Source organism: Mycteria americana, chromosome 2 (genome assembly GCF_035582795.1).
Source record: "Mycteria americana isolate JAX WOST 10 ecotype Jacksonville Zoo and Gardens chromosome 2, USCA_MyAme_1.0, whole genome shotgun sequence".
Classification (NCBI taxonomy): Eukaryota; Metazoa; Chordata; class Aves; order Ciconiiformes; family Ciconiidae; genus Mycteria; species Mycteria americana.
The window spans coordinates 28,496,269-28,521,830 of NC_134366.1; the positions used below are offsets into that span (position 1 = coordinate 28,496,269).

A 25,562-nucleotide genomic window follows, 5' to 3' on the forward strand; every position below is an offset into this window, starting at 1 on the left:
TGACCCTGAGTGCACCACCAGGTTCTGCAACCTCTTCCCCATGCCCCACCCATGAGCACATGGATCAGGGTCCTTGCAAAGAACCCCAGGAGAAAGAGCTGGGAGAAGCATCATCTCAGGTCCTTGGTCCTCCTTCCCTGAGCCACCCCCCAGGGATGCCTGCGCCTGCCCATGCACTTTGGTAACCTCGACCCCCTGACTTGGCTTCCCAGCCTGACCTCGGACCTGCCTTGTCCCTGCGGACTTGTCTGGTGTTTACTGGACTCTCGGCTGACCCTGGTCACTGTCACCAGACCTGCTCTGCTGTCCTTGCTTGGGCAGTGTGGGACTGCACCCCTTGTGGGGTGGTCCCTGCCCATGCCCAGGCCTCTTGGCACCTTCACTCAGCTGCAGGCTCACCTGCCTGGCAAAGCCACCGGCCCTTGCTGCTCCTGACCACAGAAAAAGTACAATAAACTGCAAAAGCACATGTGTACAGAGACGTGCATATATACACATCAAAAAAACCTCAAGTAATAATATTTTGTATTATCTTGTTTTACTGGAATTGTTCAGATTTATCCAAGGTTTGGGTTGGCTTTTCTTTGTCTGGGTTTTTGTTTTATTTTGTTGGTTTTTTATTTACTGTTGTGAACTTCAAATACACAGCTAGTTACAGTTTATTTCCATCCTTCTACAGTCTGGCACCAGGACTGTTCTATAATGATGACTTTTTATTTTGGAAAACATATGTCTACATCGCATCTGCTCAGCTAAGATGTGGAATGATGGGTAGTCCAAGTACTTGGCTGGGTTGCCCATTCACCCAGAAGTTGTACAACACTGGAAGTACAAGTGCTACAGTCACCTTCTTGATCTCCCTGCTGCTTTGTCAAGGAAATGGGTTGAAATAGTTTTATAGTGGCCATGGTCTAAATTAAATAACACATTGGAATAGCTTGATTACTAAGGATTGCAAAGGAAAGGTACTCATCCCTTCAACTTCCCTCAGCAAAGCAATAAGAGCAGGAAGGGCTGTCACAGCCACCTTCTTCCACAGGTTAGAAGCCCTGAAATAATACATTAATGCTGTATTTTCACTGCCTCTTAATTCTTTGCAAAACATGGACCACAACCTATTCTGTAATTCTGAATTAAAAAAAAATTAAATTAGGTTCTTTCCTTCTTAAAATATTACTAGGAAGGCATCTGGTAGAACACTCAAACTGAAGATGGCACAGTAGAAACAGGAGCACATAATGTGAAGATAATGGGATTGTATTACGTGACTCAAGAAGGGGAGGGGGGGGGTGTGATTTGAAAAAGGATAGCAGCTCAGGTCAGTGTAATTTATCTGCGCTCTATCATGTGGTAGTCCTACTGTTTTAAAACACATTCATTCAAAAGAGTGCAAATCCCTCCATTAGTGCACCCAATCCATTTAGACTACGATCAGTTCCACCTGCACCTGAAAAATGTGGCTGCACATAAACACTTGCATATAAGCACCTAAAAAAACCTGAATTCACTTCTTGTGATAATTTTGTGTGTGTGTGCACATGTGTAAGTGGTAGCTTATTTTTTTATAGGACTAGTTACTCCAAATTCACAGAAAATCCCCAAAGACAAAATTAAACTCAAATAATAAAAATGGTAATTTTAACCAATTTAGCTATGTTGAGCTAGTCCAGCTGTGGACTAGTGCTGAATTGTAATGGACAAGCAGGTTTCCGCTGCTTAACATAAGCCAGTGTTGCTTGTGTGTAACCAAAGCTGTCATATCAAATTCAATGCCCCCATTTCCACGTGGGTAACTATAATCATCATCTGGACTCATTTCTGTTATCCCTATCATGGAGATGTTAAAAACAAAGGACTTTCAGAATCCAGACTGACTCAACACCTTTCTTTACACTGGCAGGGGCTGACTTCACTGTAGTTGTCCAGGAATACATATTTACTTCAGAATTCACATGATTGTTTCCTACAGCAGTTTAATATACCAACCAAAGTGATAAAAGCAAACTCCTGGCTCGAAAAAATTATCCTAAACTTTACACTTTACTCTCCAATACAGACTTGAGAGCTCTATTTCTTTAACAGCTATTTTGCTTAGATAGATGGTATAAAAAAAAATCACTTTCTTGCAAAGCATTAACATACATTTTCCCCCACTTAAATACTTCAATTTCAAATGCACCACAAAATGTACTCCCACAACAGTACCGTATTAGTATAAAACTATTTTAGTTCAATTAAAATGTCTAACTATCTACCCCCAAACCTACCGAAACTGTAATTTTCACTTTGAGCACTTCCAACATGTTCTCAGTTTTGTTTTCTTTTATCAGCTTATCAAATCAGGTCCTGCATTCCAAATGTTGGAAAAAAATAGTCATTAACTGCTAGGTAACAGCAGATTTTCCAATTTAGAAAACTAAATTACACACACTGCAAAAGTATGTGTATTTTGCTATCTGAAATTTCATATTAAAATTTGTAATAACAAAACACCTTCCTAGCTCTTAGGGCCTGCTGACGTTTTTACCTTCTAATCTGTAATTCCAGGACAATTTGAAAAGGGGATGGGGAAAAAAATCAAAATAAAAATCAAGCTTAAAGTCGTATACTGCTGCTGCCACAGTTTAAATATATTCTGGTGTGGAAGCTTCTGGTTTGTCCCCAAATGCTGCCTAGTAATCATGTTGGGCTCTTTTTTTCCAACAGGATATACAGCCTTATGAAAGATGGCTAACCCTCAGCTTACTGTTAACCAAAGAGTGACCTCATATAGTTGAAATTTACTCTCAAATTGGCTTTTTCCCACCTTTTCCACACCTATTTTTTTTCTTTTTAAGTAGCATGAAGTAGCAGCAGAAAGCACAATATTTTAGCCATAAATATTGAATTATCCCACCAACTGGAAATGCTTTCTGTTACTTCTATCTTTTAAAATTGGAGCCATTATAGTCAATCGTGTAAATCTACAGTTAGCCTTTCATAAAAAGTGGATTTTTGACCCACTGAACTGGAACAGCTTCTGAGCAGTTCTTCTGATCTCTGACAAGATACCATATAACACATGCACGCCAATCTGATATCGGTGTGCATCTACATTCAGTTGTTCAGAAAACACTGCTCATAAGTAATTTTAAAAGTTCCAAAAATCAGGGTGGTTCTTTTTGTAGTACAAACTGATCATTTAAAAAGGTGCAATAAAGCTCCACATATATCAAAAAATGGATACCTTCACAATAGTTTTTCACCTCCAGGTAACATACTAACATCTGGAGCACATCAATGGAAAGCAAAAGCTTATGATATTTGTTGGGCTGCCCTCATAAAAAGAATTGGTTGACTCGGCACATCTCCAGGCAGAAAAGAGACCGTACTGCGACAGCCCCAGCCGTGTGCCAGCACCATTAGAGGCAGTCACAGCAGGGCAGAGAAGCAGGAGGCTGGAGTCTCTCACTAAAAGTGGCTGCTTCCGTTCAGATGCGAACCACATCCATTTTGTGGCTGGAAGAAGCAACAAAGGCTGTATAGCACCTGTTGTACACAGAGGTGAGATTAAGACCAGTGCTGCCAACCAAATCTCTTTCAGATGTTGTAAGCAGACAACCAAAAAATCCCCCCAAAGTCCCCAAACCATAAAGTCAAAGCCCAGTACGAATCCTAATGAGAAATTCAGCATGCGTTCTCTTTTAGGACAGAGGCACTAGCTACTGAACAAAATTATTTTGGTTATTATTTCACTGCCCTACACAAACTTTTCAACAAGGACAGAGCAGTCTTACGTTATGAAATTTTACATTAATGAAAACTTTATCATGAGAACGTGCTTGTGCCTTCAAGATTTTTCCCAATCAAAAGATCTATGATAAGCTTCAAGTTTCACCCCTCTGCTGAAAATGTTCTCACTTTTACATTCTCTTACTTTCCCTCTGCTCTGGTTGCTTATGCTCTTGTCACTTCTAAAAACTATGAATTCACTTCCTCATGACATATCCATACACTGTCCAATTAAGCTTGGCCCTGATTTTTGACAGAGATACCTGAGCACATCTGTTACCTCTGCCAAGCATTGCAAATACCCCCAAAAGCAGGCTCTTTCCAAGAGTACCATCACTTTCAGCAGTTAAGACTCTGGATCCAAGCTTGTCTGCTTCTTCTGTCCTCCTTGGATGTAAGGGGAAATAACATGAATTTATACACAGAATATTACATAACTGGCCTACAGAAAAGGTTTTCAACATTTTTCCAAGATGTAATGCCTTAAAAATACTTCTACTTGAGCTGTGGATATCCATAATTTCAGTTTACTGGCAACAGCCTTACATTTCTTTATTACCTTTCCTGGCCTCCTTAGAAGCGAGGAACAAACTGCCAGAGCCCAAAGACCACAGATTTGGAAAGCACTAGGCCCCATGAGGGCATAAAAACTAAATTTACCCCTTCTGCCCTGAAGAAGAATAATAAAAAAAACAGATCACTTCCACCAATGTAAACAGCATAACCTGGCTAACTAAAATAAAATACCACTTCTATTTTCTCCATATAAGATAGTCAGGGGTTGATGCACATGACATGCGTGGAGAGGCTGATGGTATGGGGTTTTCTCAGCCTGGAGAAGGGCAGGCTAAAGGAGGACCTCATTGCTGTCTACAGCTACCCAACAGGAGGCTGAAGGGAAGACGGAGATGCACAGTGGAAGGACAAAGGCAATGGATGCAAGCTGGAACATGGGCAATCCCAACTAGGCATCAGGAAATTATTTTTCACTATAACAGTGGTTGAACACTGGAAGATGCTTGCTCATAGAGGCTGCAGAGTCTCCATCCTCAGAGATATTTAAAACCTTGATTGGATGTTGCCCCGAGAGCAATCTGGTCTTGATGGCTCTGCAAGTGTTTGAACAAGATGGCTGTCACAGTCCCTTCCAACCTAAACTGTTTGATGATTCTGTGATCATTCCTTGGGGTTTGGTAATGAACAAGAGAGATGCTCAGCCTTTAGCCTGATGTTTGTCAGTAGGCAACTTTGATTTAAAAAAAAAAAAAAGACAGCACAAAACCAACAACAAAGAACAAATCAAAACACCAAATTTCAGTTCTGGGTGACTTAGAAAACTCAACTGTATTTTCTAGACCAAACGAAACACAACTGTGTAAAAGGATGGAGCTTCTCCTAATATTTAAAATGACAGATTTACTTTGTGACTAAACAGGCTTTGTTTTACTTAAGATGCCTTCATGAAAGTCTGCCTCGTTACATAACATTTTACTTAAAAGAAAAAACAAAACAAGAAAAACTTGCCAAGTTGACATATGTCTAGAAATGAAATTCTCTGAAAACAGTATCAAGATTTCAAAAATTGTTTTGAAAAAAATAAATATACTAACAAGTCTACCTTACATCCTCTTTTAATTAAAACTGGCCATTATTTGTGCAAAATCCAGTACAAACAACAAAAAATATCAGAGACTGAACAAATTTTGCATTTGTAATGTTGTCGTTGGGATCATCATATCTAGGCAACTGTCATTTATAAACCAACAAATGTTTCACTGTGTAGGTGTGAGCTAACACATCACTAGCTACAAATGGTTTCTAACCAATTTGAACCAGCAATGGAAATTTCACTGAGAAATACTCAATATTGCAATTTATCAAGTGATCAAAGCTTACAGCCTCAGCAATTTATTTTGGTAGTTCAGATTTAGCTTTTCCTTGCTTTACATGGTATTGAATGTACCAGGCTGGGCATCACTAAGCTAGTTGTTGTGCAAGAAAAAAAAAGAATTACAGATCCCATAAGAAGAGCCAAGTCATACCAAGCAATTACAGGGCAAAACATAAAATAAATAATCCTCTGCAACAAAAGCAAGAGCTAGCTCACACAGTGTGAACCTAATCCTTTGGTCAGGAAAGCAATTGTGAGACTCCTGTAATAATTTTTTGCATATTGAAAAAGTATCAGAGCGTTACCATAAGAGGAGAAACTCTGAAGCTCATCACAATAGCTGTATAGTTATTTAAACCTCTGTTAAGAGCTATGTGCTTTTAGAAAGTTTACAAACAAGTATTCAGGCAATTCAAGTATCAGATAAGCAGACAGGAGTGCTTAGTAAGATGTATCCTTAATTAGTGTGTTTATCTAAGAACTGTACTGATATAATTAATAACAGAAGCAGAGACCCACAATAGCTGCTGTCTACATGTAAATAAAGTTTTGTTTTGAGACAAAAGCAGAATACATTGCTCGATTCTGCAGCTGTTACGCTAAACAAGCAACAATTTGGGGTTTGGGTTCCCCATTCCCTTTGCATTTTTGCTGGGTTTGGGGGGTTTTGTTTTGCTTTTTCATTTTTTTTTAAATGAAAGGACTGACTTGTTCTACAGCATACTCGTACTTCTCAAAGCAGCACAGCACAGCATCCATTTTGAAACAGCTTCAGGTTGAATTAGAGGACCTTTAAAAAAAAAAAAACCCTAAAACCAGAAAAACACAGACTATGCCACAACTACATTTCATTAAGTACAAGAGCAAGAATTTCTGTCTGGCGGGAAATTCTACATCAAAACAAATCAGAATTAAAATCTTCAAAGCCAGGTTCATCACAGACTCGGGCAATCACATCTCTTTTTGTGCCCTTCCTTTCTCTGTGAGCAAAACCAACATGGACAACACTTATTTTGCCCTGCACTAGGGCTGTGAGAAACTGTATAAGAAAAGGAAAGTTCCAGTCCCTGGATATCACCACTGCGTTATTCACAGCTCAGAACTGTTAGCTCCCATCATTTCATTTATCCACCTGAAATTAGAGATGGAAGTTAAGACGACTTAGTTTTTAAACACTGACATTTTTACCCAACCATCTCGCCTTTTTTTAAACGCCATCTAGTAAAGAATTTCAAAGGGCTCTGCTTCTTTAATGAGGCATTAAAATACAGTCATACGACAAAAAAGCAACTCTACTAAGTCTCTTAAACCCCTGGACTTACATTATCAGCTTTTATGTGCCTGTCAACACTCAACAGTAAGAAGCAATGGTTTGCTCTTTGCCTCGAATTTAAAAGCCAGCTAAACTTCCTCCCACTTTCCTGCTGAGAGCTTTAACTCCTTCCAAACTGTCAAAGCTTTGACACTTCAGCAGCAGATAAATCTACGACATGATGCAACGGCCAGGTGTAGTCTCAGTCAGCCACTGGCCACTAATTTACTAGTGGCCATTTCATTCACCTCAAAAAGCAATAAACTAGAAATACTCCCGCCCCCCCCCCCCCACGTGCACAGTTTGCGGATCAGCCCTCTTAAATAGGTGCTAGCTCTGTCAAAGAACCAGGTACAGTTAACTTGTAACTTGAAAGAAATGAAACATTTAAAATTGTAGATATGTCAACATATGGCTAAAATGAGAAGACATTTCCAACCCAGAAGCTAAAGTAAGAACACAGCGTTTTTGAAGAAAAGTAAGTGCGAAGTATTAAATACTGGAACTTCTTTACCCAGGACATTTCTCTCAATAGCCACAGCCTGGATATGGCATTCAGTATAAAAGCTCGTTGACACAAAGCTCATTATTAATTTGTTTTACAAAAGTGCCATGCTAAATGTACCTGTAGAAGAGTAAAATTTGGATGATTTGCTTAGTAGAAAATGTAAAGTTCACGGTTGGGAAGCCCTATATTCCATTCGGTATAAGCTAAAATATTTATACCATTATCTCAGTATACAGAAAAACAATGACTGCACAGATAAGCCATGCTGTTTCTTTACAACAATAAAATGAGATACAGACTTATAATGGGATCCTTGAGATACTACACTTAACAGCAGTATAGTGAAAAATGATCCTTTCCCTTTTCTTCTGTTCCTTTCACACTGGTAATTCCACAGTATACAAAACCCCTATTTAAGTCTCGTAACCTTGATAAGGACTTGATCCCACTCTCATTCAAGTCAATGGAAAAAGATCTCATAATTAACCTCAAAGATGCATGACTGAGGCACTGAGTGGCAAAGTTACAGGATAGTATTGTAATAATTTATTCATTAAAATATTAGGGGTTTTTTTAATAATAGGGGGAAAAAAGCTTTTTTTCTTCTGATAGAAAATAGAAACTAGCTTTGTCTAAAGGTCAACCATTTCTGCTGAGAATGCACAACATTGAGACAGCTCTCTCATCCTCCCCACTCCAGGCGTTTGCTGAGGTGGTAGCCACAAGGTACTATACAGAAGTTACAAATGCATTTATGCTTTCAAAGGGGGAGACGAAGGAATTAAAAAAAGCTATCTGAGGTTCTGCCAGTGATGGCATGTCTCCTCTTTCAAATACCTTAAATACAGCCTGGCATAGGAGTTTCTCTCATCACTAGAAGGACTTCAGTGGACTTCAAATGCCAGACAAATCCCTTGACTCACTGTGTCAAACCCCAAGGGAAGTGTTTGCCAGCAGGAAAAATACAAACAAGAATGGCAAGAGTTAAAAAGTTAAGTCGGACTGATTCAGCATTCAGATCAAACGACTACAGTTCTTCCTAGATTATTAACGAGCGCTCCAAGCAACCGGGGGCTCTGACGCAGACAAGAACCTGCACATCACAGGCATTCCAGGAACCCTGGTTTGTCTGCGCTGGAACAAAACTTCTACAAAATATGCGCACCCTCCTGATTTAAAAGCATGCTGTCTCTCGTTGCCTCTCTGTCCACACACATGCACAAGACTGTTAGGCACAAAATACTTCCTTCATCAAGGTTATGATCAAGAGAACTTTTTCCTGAAATTCTTTCAAATCTTTTAGCATCTGTAGTAATTTTTAAAAAGCTGTTCTAACAAGTAATGTTGCACACAAAAAGCACATCTTTCACAACCTCAACAGACAACCAAAATAATGAAAAACCAAAACAGACACAAGAAGAGACAGCAAGTCTTCTCACCAGCCACAACTTCAAATACAGATTTTTGGAGATGGTAGAAGGAGTACAATGATGCTTCATAGTAATGGTAACAGGATCTTGTCAGTTCAAATGGAAAGGGAAGGGCTTTTTTAACTGAGCATAAAAAACGTGTGGGGAATACTAGCAAAAGACAAAGGGCATGTGAACCATACATTTAGGAAATACAAAGAGTCAATGTCACCCAACTTGCCTTTTACTTAAAACTGTTTAACAACCAATTAATAAAACTTGAAACCTATGGATAACCGTGTCCAAATGTAGCAGACACTTGGACAGAAATAGCAATTTTAGCCAGTGTAGGTACTTAGGGAAAAAAAACTCCCCCATACTTTTTGAAGTGCAAGATCAATGTCTGAAGTTACTAAAAACTCTAATTTCTGAATCCTTCTTCCAGACAGAACGGCCCTTATCATTAGGCAGGTGGCAGATAGTCCTGTAGGTATCAAAAGCTGTCTCTATGGTATTTAGAAATAAACAGTTCCCATAATCAAGTTTTAAACTGGCCTGAGTATTTCTCATGTTGTCAGTGCAAACACCACACCTCCACTGCACAGCTGAATTTTTCGGGGGGGTGGGGGTGGGGGGGAATAATGGATTTATTACTGTACAATATCACAGAAGAAAGTTTTAAGCCTTAAAAGGAAGCCAGCTTGAAATATAGCCAATTTAAACAAAAAATAATTCAGGGTAATTTCAGACTCAACATTCACCCAAGTCTTCTGGCAACTTTCTTGCGGTTTTACAATCATTTCCTATAGTCACCTTTCACTGCTGTTCTGAAGACCTGCACAAGCATGTTGGGGAGAACAAAAAAAGAGAAGTGACCAGTTCTCCAGAGAAAACCATGGAGATGACCATGACCTTGACTTCATATTGTGCATATGTAAATAATTAAAAAAACTCAGCCAGAAAGTTGCTTGGCACTAGTGTAGTTCCACTACCAATCACTGTATTTCCCACAGTAACAGAAGGTGAAATAAGAGTTTAGCATAAGTAGGGATTTTTAAATTAAGAGTGTACATTTAAGAACAGTCTTACCAAAAGTAACTTCTCCTTTGCCAGTCTTGTCAAACAGCTGAAAGGCTACTATGAACAATGCATCTGGAGCACACAGGACTGATTCAAATGCCACAAACTCTTGAAAGGATATCAACCTAAGGGATGAAGGAAAAAGAAGAGCTATGAAACGACTTGCTTGCAGAAAAATGAAATACAATGTAACATTTATTACACAAAAGAAATAAGACCACAACCGAAATGTGTACAAAATGTTGCCAACAGGGACCAAAATTTATCCTAAAATGCCCTATCACCAACGCTGTCAGAAGGCCTTTATATCACTAGATGGAAATTACTTTGTTGAATGAGGAACTACTCCTCTCAGCAAGTCACAACAGAACATAAAATAAGCACGGCACTCAGCATGGCTACTCACATCAGCTTTAATATCTAACTGAACTGCCCTCTGGGGGAGCCTACCTCCCTCCTCTGGCAAGACAGAGAGCCAATAAAGATATGAGTAACTTCCCTCGAGACTCAGTACTTGAGGCTTTTGTAAAGCAAATCCATTCAAGACCTACATGCTGCCACTACAGAAGCTCCCACTACATGCTCCCACTTCAGAAGGAACCGATCAGAATGCGTTATCTGTTTGCTAGCAACTTATTAGTCATCCATCGCAGCCCTCCAGTCCTGCGTGTTGAGTCACAAATTTCAAGCAGTAGTCTGCGTGTTCTTCCTCAGCCCAAGAGCAGTTTATTCAAATTCATCATTACAGCCAGGTTCCCAATACATGAGTGCAGTAGCAGAGCAGAGATAAAAGCAGAGGTGCCCTTCCTTAAGTTAGTTAATAAGTAGAAATACATAATTAGACAACTTGGCATTGTTTCCAGCAGTAGATTTGATACAGCGAAGACCTTGAGCAGTTCTAATTTCTCTGGGTCACACCCAAGAGTTCAAATGGAGATCAAACTCCTATTCTTAAAGAGGCAAAGGCCAACCATTCTTCTGTTTTGCTACTTCTTTAATGTCTAGGTTGTACAGTCTAAAATCGTCTTCAAATGTGTGGCTGCGGGGCCTGCTGGCAGTCTGGGAGGTTTAAGATTGCCCTCTCTCGAGGCTGCTTTATGTCAGCATAGCAAGCACGTAGCTTTAATGGGTTCACATGGCAGTAGCTGGGGAACAAAGATTTATTTCTGAGAAGCACAAAATTCAGCGTAACAAATGTCAAGAAACACACACAAACAAATTATTAATTTTTTTCTATTAGAAATGAACTGTATCCTTAGGACTTCTACTCAAAATGACACTGCAGCCGGTTCAATGAAAACCGCCACTCAGTATGCAATAACAGTGAGGAACAAAGTGTTTGAATAGGCTGGAAAAGACATTCATTCCATCAAGTTATGATGACCCATGACTATACAGCAATTTCCAGTCACCCTGTCTTAAGGGAATTAATTTCAAGTCACACAGAAGTGTGCTTGCTGCACGTCAGCAGCCAAACATCCACGGGGTAACAGAAGCTGATTTCCGTGAAGAACATAAAAACATGACAAGAGGAACAAAAGAGGACATTAAAAAAAAGCATGGCACAGAGAAGGCCAATAGCTGTTCTACTCAACCTCCCTCAATATATATGCACTAAATAAAAGAAAGCATATATAGAGTCAGAAATAGTCTAACAAATAATTACCTCTGGGAACTTGCCACCATAGGTTATTACATAGTTTGAAAAATAAATAAAAAGAAACCTCCTCAGGTGTTCTTAATATTGAAATCACAACTGATGATGCCAGTAAACATATAAGCATGCCTTAAGCTTTACTGGCAAAGAAGCCAATGACTTACTACATATGCACACGTTAGCACATGGGCAGGCCACTGAGTCGTTTATTTTAAGCTCCTTGGGAGCTCTCAGTACTCCCCACTGTTAGACACAGAATACACAGATACTCAGTCTTTAAATGGAAGAAAACTTCCATCTCTCCTAAGCCAAAAGAAATTTTTAAAAATGCAACATTTCCTTCAATTTTAAACCAATATATCACAACCTACTTCATTTTGCATTTATGCATATTTATTGTTACTATGTGACTTACGGGTTATAAAAGCTCATTATTATCCATTATTATTGGTTACATACCTGACAACTTCCACAACAGCAACCAGATACAAAGCACTGAATTCTTCTATCCCAAAGATTATAAAGCCCACACACAGAAAGAACAAAACAGACAGCAGGCGACAAGACTCTAGAATAGGATTGTTTAGAATTAAAAATGTAAAATATCTGCCAACACCATTTTGATAAAGCCGCTTTTTGTGTGAAACAACAACCAGCATATGTCCTTACCAACAGATCCCAACACAGTGATAAGAGCACAGAAAGGAAATACAGCACCTATCCCAGCAGAATCCTAGCACCACACTAATAACATATCTTATGTTACTAGACCTGGATTTGATTAAAACTTCATGTATTAACACTGCTACAAGATTTTATACTAGTAGAAGCATTCTTTGTCAGTACTTGCAAGTAATAAATCCCACTAATAAGTCAGAGATAGATGCTTAAAATAACCCCATATCCATTTTTAAAAACAATTATTCATAGTACTAGGAAGATTAAAAGTGTACAAATTGTGTGGTTCTAGCCAGAGTATTAAAGAAGAGACATTAATATCTGCTGTGCCAGCTGAATTCAAATTAACCCAATTTTTACATGTTAATTAAACCAGCTATTTTCTTCTTATTGTATTTTTGCTCCCTAAGTAGACTAGCCTGCTAGTGATTCCCAACAGATCTATTCTAACAACAATGACGTATTCATTTACTTCTATTATGACCATACAATACAGTAACTGAGCAGTAATTTTTCACAGTCAATTACACGTGTGATTCTTAATGCTTAAAGATGCTGAAATAATGCGTACCACATAGCCATATGCTCACTTCTCTATACTGCACAAGGGCAGTTGCCTGGGTAACACATTTTCTCTCTGGTTTAGCATCACCCTTTTGGGTTTAGCATAACCCTTCACTGAATATCATTAGGTGTCATTAAACAGCACGTATTAACATGGACTTCAATATACTACTTAAGAGTTATTTTATCTAACTAAACAAGTGCTCATTTATGTTACAAAAGCAGAGAAAAGCCTAGTGATTTTAACAGTGCAAAAAGAGGAAGCTGAAATGTTTATAAAATTTTACTTCAGTCTTGAAGATATCCTACCTAACTGGTCAAAGTCTTCCTTCACCTTCATGTCCTCATTAATAGTGCCAACACTGCACAATTTATTCAGGCAGATTGAAAACCTGGTATTTTAAAAACATCCACACACAAGAGCTACAGTCCAAATACAACAACTGGGTATGGTGCAGCAAGACCACTATTTACTACTCTCTCCTTTCTTCCATGCTTCTTCTTTTGGTGCTCACACCCATGGTATCTGGGCACCACAGAGACATGATGCATTCCCACCAGAGAAAGTCTGCATGTAGCCATGCAAAGAAAAAAAGCCATTACCCACTGTAATAATACATACAAATGCAATGATGAAGAGGTTTCTTCAGAAATCAATGCATATGTTTTTACTGTATCAGCAATTTAAACATGATAACATAATGGGACACAAATTGAAGCTACATCTATTATTTTACGCTGCAACCTAGGTAAACTAAGTATAGTGTAAATTGGTGCATTAGAGGATAAATTTATATCCAATAATAATGGAAAATGCTGGCATTTCCAAGTGTTATTTTTGAATAGTTTGTCCTTTCTAAAAATACAGCATACAGTATTTCTCAGTAAAGTGTTAGTTACTACAGTCCAAACAGAGATGTGCAGTAAATACTTATTTTGTTAGACAGATGTTTAAAAGTACAACAAAAGACTGAAAAAACATTATGTTACAGTAGGCAGGATGGAAAATGCCTGGCCTGTTGCTGATAGGCCTTGAGAAAGCCACTGTATTTTGGGGGAATTTCTGATCCAGCTGAAGCCAAATGAAGCATGTTTTTTCAACTAAAATTAGGAAGGAGAAGCTTCAGGCTAGGAACCAGTCAAGGCTCCTAAGTCCGTTTCATACAAACTACAGCCACATGATATAACACTTTTAAAAAAATCTGTGTTATTACTGATCAACTACTTTGAAAGGCTTCTCTGGCCATCAGCAAGAAAAGCATTTCCTTTTCTTAAAGGAAACCTTAAAAAGATGACTCCCTCAGAGGACACAAGGAAAGCCTACCTCCAAATAACCCTATGCCCTGACTTAAGATGGAGGCAAAACTTGCTCCCATGGCAACAGATATTCACTGAACACCAGAGTCTACCTTAAGAGGTCTCGTACCTTTGTAACGCCACCAGCAACTCCTGTAGATACTCTCAAATCCTTAACCTCTGGCAATGCAGGAATTGTCCTAGAGCTACATGAGAGATTTTGACCACAGCAACCACAGTGAGATTGTACGTAAGAGCTACTGTTCTTTACACTTCACACTCAGGATTTCTTCAGTTCTGGTGTAAGCAACTCTTTGCCTATCTATTTGCTCTGCTCATAAATCAGAAGCTCTTGTGCTGTCTGCCTTTCAACCGTGTGACTTACCAATTTTAGTATTTCTCATTGATTACACTTGGTACCTATACCTAACTTCTCACCAAAATCAAGAGGAGTCAAAAAAACATTTTAAAAAGTGCTAGGAACAACCCTGGTGATTCTGGGCTCAGACGCTTTTGGTGAAGAGCGGTCAGGCTCACCAGTCATGAAGAACAGATGCTTCTTCAGAGCAAAACTGGGATCCGAGACAGTGGACAAATGCTTCTAGAAATACCATAGCAGTATTTTCAGAACCGCACTACTTAAGCCACTAACACTACAACAAAATTAACTTGTCATTGCTCTTGCAAGCTACCTTCTATTTTATACTAGCTGAATTATTCAACAGACTCTCATGACCTTAACACGTGTAAGTCTCTAAACACCGACCAGCCTATTAAAAATGAACACTAACAAAAGTGGTTTTGTACTTCACTTTAAAACTAGGAGCTCTGGACTGCCAAGTTGGAAAGAATTCAATAGGAGAAGACCAGTAGGTCTTATTGCCATCCCTAGATTTCATTCCAGGAACCAAAAAGCAAGTGACCCTCTGTTTGCAGACAATCACTCTGCAAATTACTTTATACATCACTAGAACAAGGTACAAATGCCCGGCCACATGGCAAAAAATGCTACAATGCCAAGTTAGAGAGAGATGAATGCTACTCACTTTCTGAACTTTCTCCATTCTTTCACATATTAGTACAGCAGCTAAACAAGAAGACAGCCTGGATACCAGAAGAGACTCTCCAAAGACATGTTAGGAACATGCAGTCCCCTGTCACTGCACAGTCTGCACCGCAGAAACAGTCCTTACCCATGGCAGAAAGTGGCAATTAGAAGCCTCAATACTACACCGCAAAATTCCTGCAAGATCACACTAAGTTATGAAATCCCAACTTGTCAACAGGTTCACATAGGCTACAGTTTTACATTCTGCTCTTCCTGACACCAGTTTCTGCTTGTGAGGGAGATCCAAATCACAAGGTATGGATTATACTCTCAATCTTCTTATTACAAAATGCATTTGAAGCTGTGCAATTTGGAAAATGCCATTTTTGCAGGCATTGAACCAAGGGAAGAAATCTGAGAAATGTTTAATGTTTTCAGTCAAACGCTCTCTGAAGCCACCACTTTCTTGCTGCCATCATGCCAATGTTACCAATATAACCTTTTACAGAGTTCTTTTACCAGGGCTAACAATCATCACATTAACTTGTCTGCAAGGTTTAAGGTGTCCGGCTGCCAGATACATGAGGCTGGCTGAGCAGAAAAGAGAGAACATAAACTATTGCAAAAGTTCTCAGTTATGCATGCATCTGTTCCCTAGGAAGCCTGCATTCTCTAGTCATGCTTTATTTATCTCACATTTTACTCTCTGCAACCACTGATATGAGTCATGCCTGAAGTTTTCTGGTTTCTAAAAATGCCACAACTACAGACTTTAAGTCCATAGCTAATTATTCTAAAGTTTCTCTAAAGATACTTTAAAGGCAGGGTTCAAAAAATGCATTCATATGGGTGAAGAGACAGCTTGCCTGGGCAAGTACCAAAAGCAAAAGCTAGGATTTCATTAAAGAAGGGGGGAGGAGGATGGAGGGGTAGCTAATCTTGCCTATTGGCAAAGTCAGCCTTTCAAATGCAAACCATGTGCAACCAACTTCACTGCTGTCTTCCCAAGATTGCAAAGTGGCTCCCTAAATACCTTAGATGCTACTCCTCCCTCTTAAGGGAAAAAACAGTGGCAAAAACCTTTAGCAGTGCTACGGCAAAACAAAGCAGGGGCATTTTTTTCTACAAGCTCTTCCTACACCATCTAAAGTTATTTTGGATTGCTATTTGAATGTGTTTGTGACAAATACATAAAGTAAACAGAGACAGAAAGACTCATGAAAGGAAAGGAAAGAGGGAGTTAGGGGAGCCAGCCAAAAAACATGAAAGGTTCAATGAATTAAAAATACATAGTAGACAGAAAATGGTTTGCTCAGCTAAATGGTACATGCAGCCCAAAACATTGTTTCTACAGTATCCACTTAAAAGATACTGTATTCCTTTATGTATCTGCAGGCAAAAAAAAAAAAAAAAAGGCAAGAACCAAAAACAAACCCCACCACCCTTCGGGGATCAGATTGTTTTGGAAGAATGGTTTTGTATTTTTTAAATGAACAACATAAAAAGAAAAAAAAAACACACAAAAAACCACTTACCCATCTTTCGTCTGATCCACCACACCTGCAAGGAGCTGTACAGTGCTTGCATTAGGCAAACCATCTCCAATTATCTTCAGGTACCGTGTGACAAAGTCATTTGGAGACATGAAGAATTCGCCATTCTTCTCCACACTTGCATACTGTTAAATGAATACAATATTTAGTGCCTCAAATACATCCTTCTCCAGGTACGTATTACCACTACCCACAGTTTCCAATCAGGAGCAGCCTACACCCAAACAGGAGAGAGTAAGTGGGGAGTTACTCGAGCAGCTGAAGGCTTGGCTTCCCAGCCAGAAGAGTGGCAGATATACAATTATTTGTTTATCATGTCAACAATTTCTCCATGGTAGTCTAGAAAGAGTTAATACTCCAGTACTGAATGTTTTTTTGAAGTTGAACAAGAAGCACACATGCAAACATGTATGTGGCACCTCTGGCCCATTGAAACTATAACAGCAACAGGATAGTCCAGCATATTTTATTTATCTGAAATGACTCCTTTGGGATGAGAAGGTAGGTTTACGCCTGTGAAATGACTTTACAGTACTAGTGGAGTAGATGATCCCACAGGAGTGTCCACCTGGGGGTGCTGTTCTGGAGGAACTCCACTGCATCACCTTCAGCCACAGCTGGTCTGTAAGTAAAGGAGAACCTACAGATATTCCTCCTTGGTTGCACTGCTGAAAGGAGGCCAGAGAATAAGCATTTGCAGAAAATGTAAGAGAAAGCAAGAACTTGGACACGTCAGCATACTGCAGAAACAAGAAAAGGGGTATGAGACCTTACCAAACACCACCAGCATATGTTACTCCCGCTTTATACTATAGTTACTGGTATACTACTCCAGAAACAGCACTCGACAGACCCAAGCACATTTGCTCCCAAGGGAAGCCTCCAGTAACATGTTACATATCAAGGAAAAGGAATATTAAAATACTTTGAAGATAATACATAAACAAATAAAATTGCCTTTGTTACCACCCTTACCCTGATTCCTCAGTCATCCCGCAAAGTTTAAAGCCCTCATTTTCTGTAGAAGGATAAACTTGAAATCAACCCTAAAAATGTTTTTCAAGGAAAGAAAAAGGATAAGGACAGTAATTAAGAGGAAAAGAAATCCCAGGCAACATTTGCAGAACCATGTGTTAGCTTTAATGGAAACAGGTCTGTCTCAGGATAACAAATGTGCACTGAGAACAGGAAAGCAACTGTTAATTTCTTTTTCTTTTTTAAGGTAAGGTAGGATGATAAACCATTGTTGCAGCTCCCCACAGAGCATTATCCACACTTAAGTAATAAATAAATTAGATGCCTATTGCTATTTTGTAGCGTACTTCAAAGACACATGTTTTGTTTTACATTGCTATGGCTCTGCTAAGGGAAGGAAACTGCCAGTTTTCATTTCACAGAGCCACACTGGTGCCTGCAGAGTACCGTTATACCTGCTGTAGGCATATAACTCTCAGAGGGATGCCAAAGTGTAACAGTAAGTAGATTATTTTATTCTAGTGCTATATAAATACAGTCTTCAGGTACAGCAATATCTTCAAGAAACAAGGCTTCAGAGAAGCAAGCCCAAACAAAACATAACTTGCTTTGGCATCTATATATTGGTTAGCATTTAAGGATTCATGTTTCAATAGACACTGTTCGTAATGCAAGCTTTCTAGTTGATACACTGCAAGGAATTTTCAATTGTATACTTTTATAAGAACTAGCAGATCAATTGATTTCAATGTAATCATTTGCAGGGAGACAGAATCTTTCAGAATCCCAGCCTCAAAAACTTTTAACACAGCTGCTATTGAGAAACAAATCAAGTAAGTCAGACAGCCTATGCTTCTATATTTCATTTTTTTCTTCCAGGCTAACCCCCTGCTAGGGCACTCAATAACAGAAAACAGCACAAGGTTTCAGTGTCCCCCTGTTTCTTGTCACTGTGATTTACTCAAGTGTATTTGAAATCCAATCACGTACTCTATACTACATATAGAAAATGACCTTGGAAAATGTCAGCTTGATCACTTTGACTAAAATCTAATCTCTTAGGGGTTATGGTAGAAGACTTAGAAAAAGTAGAGTTACTCTTGGAAATTATCATAACAAAAAGAGAAAAACATCAAATCTATTGGTTTTGGAGGAGAGACATTAAAAAAATGGTTCTTTACAATTGTATTTTTCCCCACTTTGGCAATTATACCCACAGAGAATTTGATATTATACAATAGTACTTAATGGCTTTTTGGTAACTTATTTCCATACATTTTAGATAGTCAAGTATTAACCAGTTCAACCCCATTTTAAATAAGATTTGCAAACATTTGACTGGGGGTTTGATGTATTAAAAATGCTAAAAGTTGACTGTAATCAACTGTATTTAAACTGATAGCTTCATATTTATTTCTACACAGTGGCTACCATTCCTACCTGGGAATCATATTTTTTAATTCTTAATTGAAGTAGAAAGAATGGCTGTCAAAGTTATTTTATAAGTGAAGATCCCACAATCTGCAGAAGCAACTGTATTGGCCTCACCACTTACAATCGCCTGAAGCACCTTAATTAACACTCTGGCCATCGTTTATCTGTAGAGCACAAAACAACATAGCACATTCACTCATCCTTTTTCCTTCTCAGTAGTAAGTGGCAGGACAATTTCTGTATTACACTGAACAAAACGTTCAGCTCGTATTTCATTACTCCGCTTATTGAGACCCCTTCTTTAAGTGGAAGGGGAAGCAGAAAAGGATGAAAAAGGAGCTGGAGGTGGTATTTAGTGTGCTCAACCATGACCCATTCAATCCACCAAAACTGAAAGCTGAGGGAGCTACAATCTTCAGAAATTCAAGAGAGGTGAATACCCACAGGCAGGTAGGAAACAACTTTCACACTATTCTCAGCAAACCAACCAAACCCCTCACCACAACTGAGCACTGTCCCACACTGCAGAAGGGACCAGGCTTCTCTCTACCATGTTTATTCCCTTCCTCAATGCTACCATCTTTTTGGGTCAACAGTCTACTCCTTGTCTGCCTTTTCTGCTGCCTTGCTCCTGTTCTGCAAGCATTTGCTTCTGAAAATCCCATTACCCCATTCTTTTTCAAGAGTCTTTTTGCTCTCCTGACAGATACAAGTTCCAGGACTTAATAAGTTAAATCCTGGCTTTCTCAACTGAAAATCTGATTTTAGAGCTATAAATACTGACAGTATATGATAAAACTATAAATACTGGCAATATACATAGTGACACCTACACATATTGTTAATAATAGCTCACAAGGGACAATGGAAAACATGCAAAGAAGTGCACGGAGAGTGGGGCATGATGCTGGAGAGAGGGAAGGTGGAGGGAGGAACTTGGAAAGGTATGAGCTCTCTTAGGCACTCAACCCCTTCATAAAAATAATTCAGATACAACAGCTCCCTGTAGCACTGCGACACCTACCTCACACATATGCTCCAGACCCACCAATTTCTGTACTCATTTTTCACGCCAGATTACCAAACTAATACAGACCCTGTACTAATAAATCTTAGGAAGGTTAGGAATAACTATTTCAATTTAGGAAATGGTCAAAGAAAGCCATATTCCAGCAAAACACTAAAGCACACTTCTCTCAAGTATACAAGTACATGAGTAATTTCATTGCTTGCATACTTCTACAGCAGGCACACACAGAAGGAATTCTAGTGAAATAATAAATACGGCCACCACTTCACAAGGTGAGCTTCCCAACACTTCTACAAATTAGAGAAGAGATAACCCTGAAGGAGGGAAGGAAGCAAGGATGGGAGAAGAAAGTTTACCAAATGGTCTAACAGCAAGGTATCTACACGAACATTTTACCATGTGTAGGAACAATATTGAAACTCCCACCCCATTCTCTGAACAATGCGGGTTTTTTTCTAAGATAGTAATACTTCTTCTGAGTCAATACAATAATCACTCAGGAATGTATCTGACTTCTTGGTGAGCATTGTTCAATTCTGATAATGGTATTTAAGTCTAACATGGTAATAATACAGTGAATGATTAATGGTTGGAAAAACTATCAAGAGTTGTATGCCGCAATAAAGGAGCAAAAGATATGAAAAATTTAAGCAGAAAGAGTAAAATATTTACTTTATACATACCTTCAAAAATATTGTTTTCAACTCAGCTGGATCAGCTCTCTTGGTTAGAGCCACCTACAAGTAAATACAATTACATTAATATGCATAATTTATACAAAAGATGTCAAAGTGTCATTTAAAAGGAAGAATTCAAACAGCAGAATAAGTGATGAAAATAAATGTTCACCTTAGATAAATTAGGTACTGCTTTAGCTGGCCATGCTTATTTTACTCATTTCACATTTACACTAAGTTATTAATCATTTTTGTTGTAACTGCTTCCCTTACGCAACCCTGCAATTCTTAAACAAGCACACATTAACAAGTCATAAAGATATTCAAGTATCAAATCTTTTCAACATACCTCTCTGTTGGGATTCGGCATTATACCATCTTTACCATATAGATTTTTATACTTCCAGCATCTTTCATCTAAGGATTTCAGAGTACCATACGCAGCCCCCAACTGATAGATGGCAAGCATAACATACTCAGACTTACAAACTTGTCCAAGAAAGCAACTCCCTATAAGACTGAATTCCAATGTAATTATTTGGTTTACTGGTACTTCTACCCCCTACTTCCAACATTTTAAACTATTTAAACTTACAGTGTAGACCTTTCTGATGAGGTAAATTCAGAAAGCACAGTATCTAGATTTTTCTGCAGATCAGGCAACTAGCCAGTTCCAACTAAAATCCAAGTTACATTTATCATCACAAACCCAAAGTAATTAGAATTTTTTTTCCCCAAAACACTGAATTAAAAAATATTCTATATCCACTATGGAGTAAGCCCATCAGTATTTTCCTTGTTGACATACCGTGCCATTCATTTGCTGCTTTTGGCAGCAAGTGGATTCATCCCCTCAGTCTGTGCCTGCTATAGATTTTCCCTTTCTTTCTTCAGGATACTTTGATAAAATCTTGCTTGCCAACATAATAACCATCATCCAATAAGTCAATTCAGCACATCAATTAAAAAAAATTACTTTGCAAGCAAACCTGGATTTTCAAAAAACTTGTGAAAACATCTCTGTAATGGGGAATAAACAGCCAAAGGGCAAGATGTTAAATCTTATCCTCACCTAAGAATTAAACATCAAACAATAAAACATGACTACCTACTTTCTTGACTCTCCAGAGCAATGGTAGATTGTAAAGGCAAATGTGACTGCAAGTGCATTTCTAGTAGCACACTAGACTACTGCAGAAAATGGTAGGAGTTTGTGTAAGTCTGCACAACAGCATTATATCCTCACATGTACATTTAATGAAGAATCTTTAGTAAGTTCTTCCTCACCCTAAATAGGTCATTTAAAAACAAACAAACAAAAAAGACAAAAAAAAAAACCACAAAAAAACCCAAAGTATTTTAAGAAAAGTCTATGAATAAGGTTTCTTATAAAATTTTAGAAGTTTTTTTAAAAGGGAAAAACCACACTTGAAGTTTTGCTAGGACTCAGCTGACAGAGTCCACAGCTGGAGTCCCAATTCTGTGTTTGCACAGAAATCCGTGTGGAGGCAGTTACAAAAAATCAAAGTGTAATTGTGAAGCTGGGAATCTAAAAATGTGTATTTTCTAATGTACAAGCTGTCCTAAATGTAATCACTGTGTAGTAAGCAGAGATTTACTTTAACCTCATTTGTAAAAATCTGGTACTCTACAGCACTTGGGAACTTTGTGGAAAGAAAAAAACCCCAATATTTCTATACTGCTGCAATGCAGAATCTTGCCACTATACAGGCAAACAAAAGACACTTAAAACATCTGTATCCATTAAAAATATAATCGGTATCACACTTAATCTGCCTTAAAGTTTAAATTTTATACTGTCCCAGAAATCTAAGCCTAAAGAAACCAGGGATGAAAAGAACAAAGGAAAAGGGTACATGCCGATGGCTGAACCTCCACTCATTTTCCTTTGGTTTCACTGACATTAAGCACCTTGGGAAACTCAGGAGACAAAATGTGCTCATAGCCCAGCTGCCATTTTTCAGCCTCCTTTTGATTATGGGAGGATATGGGGGTTTTTTTACAGCAAGTTTCTTTCAAACCGTATACTGAAAGACAAGCTGAAGCTAGCCAGGTCAATGAGTGCACAGCAGCACTGCAGACCAGCAGCCCAAGCAGAAGCTGCAGACCACGGCTTCTCTCCATTTCCCATAGTCTACTTCCACACTCTTCCATTTCCCAGGAAACAGGAGAGGAAAGGGATGGTTAGCGCTACAGAATGGATTTGTTCATGTGTCACCCACCAATCTCCATTTTGAAAGGTCTATTTGATTCCAAGCAAGGAAAAGAGCTTTTATTACATTACGTTACAGCTTCAGGAGGAGCAATGCTAATGCAGCCATACCAGTGCTAAGAGAAGTATTTAATTCAGCCTTTCAGCCATCCCCAGCTGTGGGCAAAGCTGAAGCTGCACACACAGACACAAGAACTGATCCTGATGACAGGCATTACTAGCAGATTCCCCTTCAGGAAAAGGTCAAAATATCACTTTCAATACCATTCTGAAAATTGTTCCCAGTTATGTTAGCAGTTGAAGGTGGGCTAAGTAATCTGATGCCAAGACTGGAAGCCAACAGGTACCATTCCTGATGAAAAGTGACCCACAGACACAAGTTCCTTCTCCTTCAGTCAACTCAGGTGATGTTTACTGACTTTCATATAACAGGGCTTAGGTGATGTGTTTTGTTACTGGAAAGACTTCTTGCTTTCACTTTATCTTCTCTCCATAAAGACAAAAACCAGCCTGAGATAAAACCATCTATGAGCTGGTAGGCATGACATCTCTAACTGTTTGAGGCGGCATTTGATAAAGCAGATCTGAGGGAAATAGTGTTTGTTACTGCTCTTTACAAAGAGATGCTTTGTAACAGACACTAACACTTAAAAAAAAACAGTAACTTTTATTAAGTAAGGTTCAGTGAAGAAAGCTCTCCAACAAACAACAGTTATTTTTTAAAAAAAAACAGGAGACAACATAGAGTACAGAAACTGAAGTGCAGGATTATAACAAAGTCAGGACATGCTACAGAAAAGACTGGGATAACATACAGAAAATGTCAGCAGGGATTTTCATTCCTAAAGTAGATACTTGAAAGTTTTAGCCAACGTAACTGTGTATATGTGCATTATACTATATATGAAGAACCAGCCAGCACAGTACATCTCAGGCAATATAAGAACTGAATTTAAAAACGCCGAATCCCCCCATTAGCAATGACGTTCAGCAAAGGGAGACAGAGGGTACACACAGAAAGGGAAAGCTCTGTAAGTGAGAGACAGTAACACATGGGTTGATTTGCACACTGGAGCTGTTCATGTCCTTAGACTCCCTTGCACCTTGATCTTAATTTCAGCCCATTTTCTCCAGCGGAGCTCTTTTCTCCTTGTTGACTTATGCTTGATTTACACTGGCATGCATTTTCAGTCTCACTTCCACCCTCAACAACAAATGCAAACAGACTCTTCCCAGAAAAATGTAACTGTACAACAACACAAGAAAATAGAATCCACTGGGAATCAAAGAAAACTATAGTACATTTCTAATCAACTCTATTAATATATTTGTCATACATAAGGCAGAAGGAACAAGTTGTCAGATGGTATGTGATATCAAAAGACACAAAAGGACTAATAAAGTAGTGAGTGTGCTCCACCCAGTAAAGAACAACAACAACATGGGTGGGCAAGAGGGAAAAAGGCCAGTAGGAAAATCAGAATTAATGCCAATACAGCATTAACCTCATGGCAAATATAAAATGTCTGACCTTCTCACCCTTATGGTAAAGATCCCTTTAGTAGCCACCATTTAGACAGAGTAGAAAGGTGATGGGGATCCAGGAACACGTGGGTATTGCTACAATATTCCAGAAAGTTTATTGGGACAACAGCAAGTCCTAACCAAAGACAAAGAGATAAACATCTCTAATACTGTTTCTTCCTCACAGTTTAACCTGAATACAGCACAAGTGTGAAGAAGAAAGTTGATGGAGGTAAAGATGTCCCCCTCTACCTCATTATCTTTAAAAACTCCTGACACCAAGCAGGTAAGATGCTGGAGAGCAGCCCTTCTCCAAGCAGCGAGCCGGAGCTGTGGCAGGGCTGCCTCGCTGCCGGGCACTGGTGAGCTCAGGCTGTTTCATTCTAGACAACACCATCTGTGGGCACGTAAAGAGAGACGATGTTTGATGAAAGGCCTAACAAGTGATCACAAGCTCTAGTACCTTCATGTTGAAATTAAGATTTTTTTTTTAAGTTTTTCCATTCTTAAACACAACTGAAGAACGCAGTGTATTTGGCGTTCTTCACTAAAAGACCTCAAATCAAGATTGAAACCGCATGTCTTCTAGAGGTATTCTTCAGTTTCATCACAAGTTATTGAGTCCACCTGTAAGACTCAAACACATGTGGCCCAGTTTATGTAAGAGGTCAGATTAGATCATCATAATGTTTCCTTCTGGCTAGAAGTGCACATATACACTCAAAACGTGCGACTCCAAAGGAGATCAAGCCAGGGTTTGACCTTACATTCTTGTTTAAATGAGTGACTGCAATATCAGAAACCAGTTAAAGTGCAGTTACTGGCCAAGTTTGAATTCAGACCAGAAATCTATTAATACTGTGCAAGTACTATGCTAAAACAACACTCCCGTTTGTATTTTAATACAACTAACTTGCCCACA

General features: G+C 38.8%; 1 protein-coding gene across 2 annotated transcripts in view; it reads right to left on the reverse strand.

Annotated features, from left to right (window-relative positions):
- Positions 1-25,562, reverse strand: part of SLC25A13 (solute carrier family 25 member 13) — a 102,668-nt gene that overhangs the window by 57,571 nt on the left and 19,535 nt on the right. For both annotated transcript variants that reach the window (XM_075492860.1, XM_075492861.1), the window contains 3 exons: positions 20,890-20,943; positions 16,750-16,892; positions 9,981-10,096 (listed from right to left, as the gene is read on the reverse strand). In XM_075492860.1, coding sequence (XP_075348975.1) covers positions 9,981-10,096; positions 16,750-16,892; positions 20,890-20,943 — 313 coding nt within the window. The remainder of the gene's footprint in view (positions 1-9,980; positions 10,097-16,749; positions 16,893-20,889; positions 20,944-25,562) is intronic.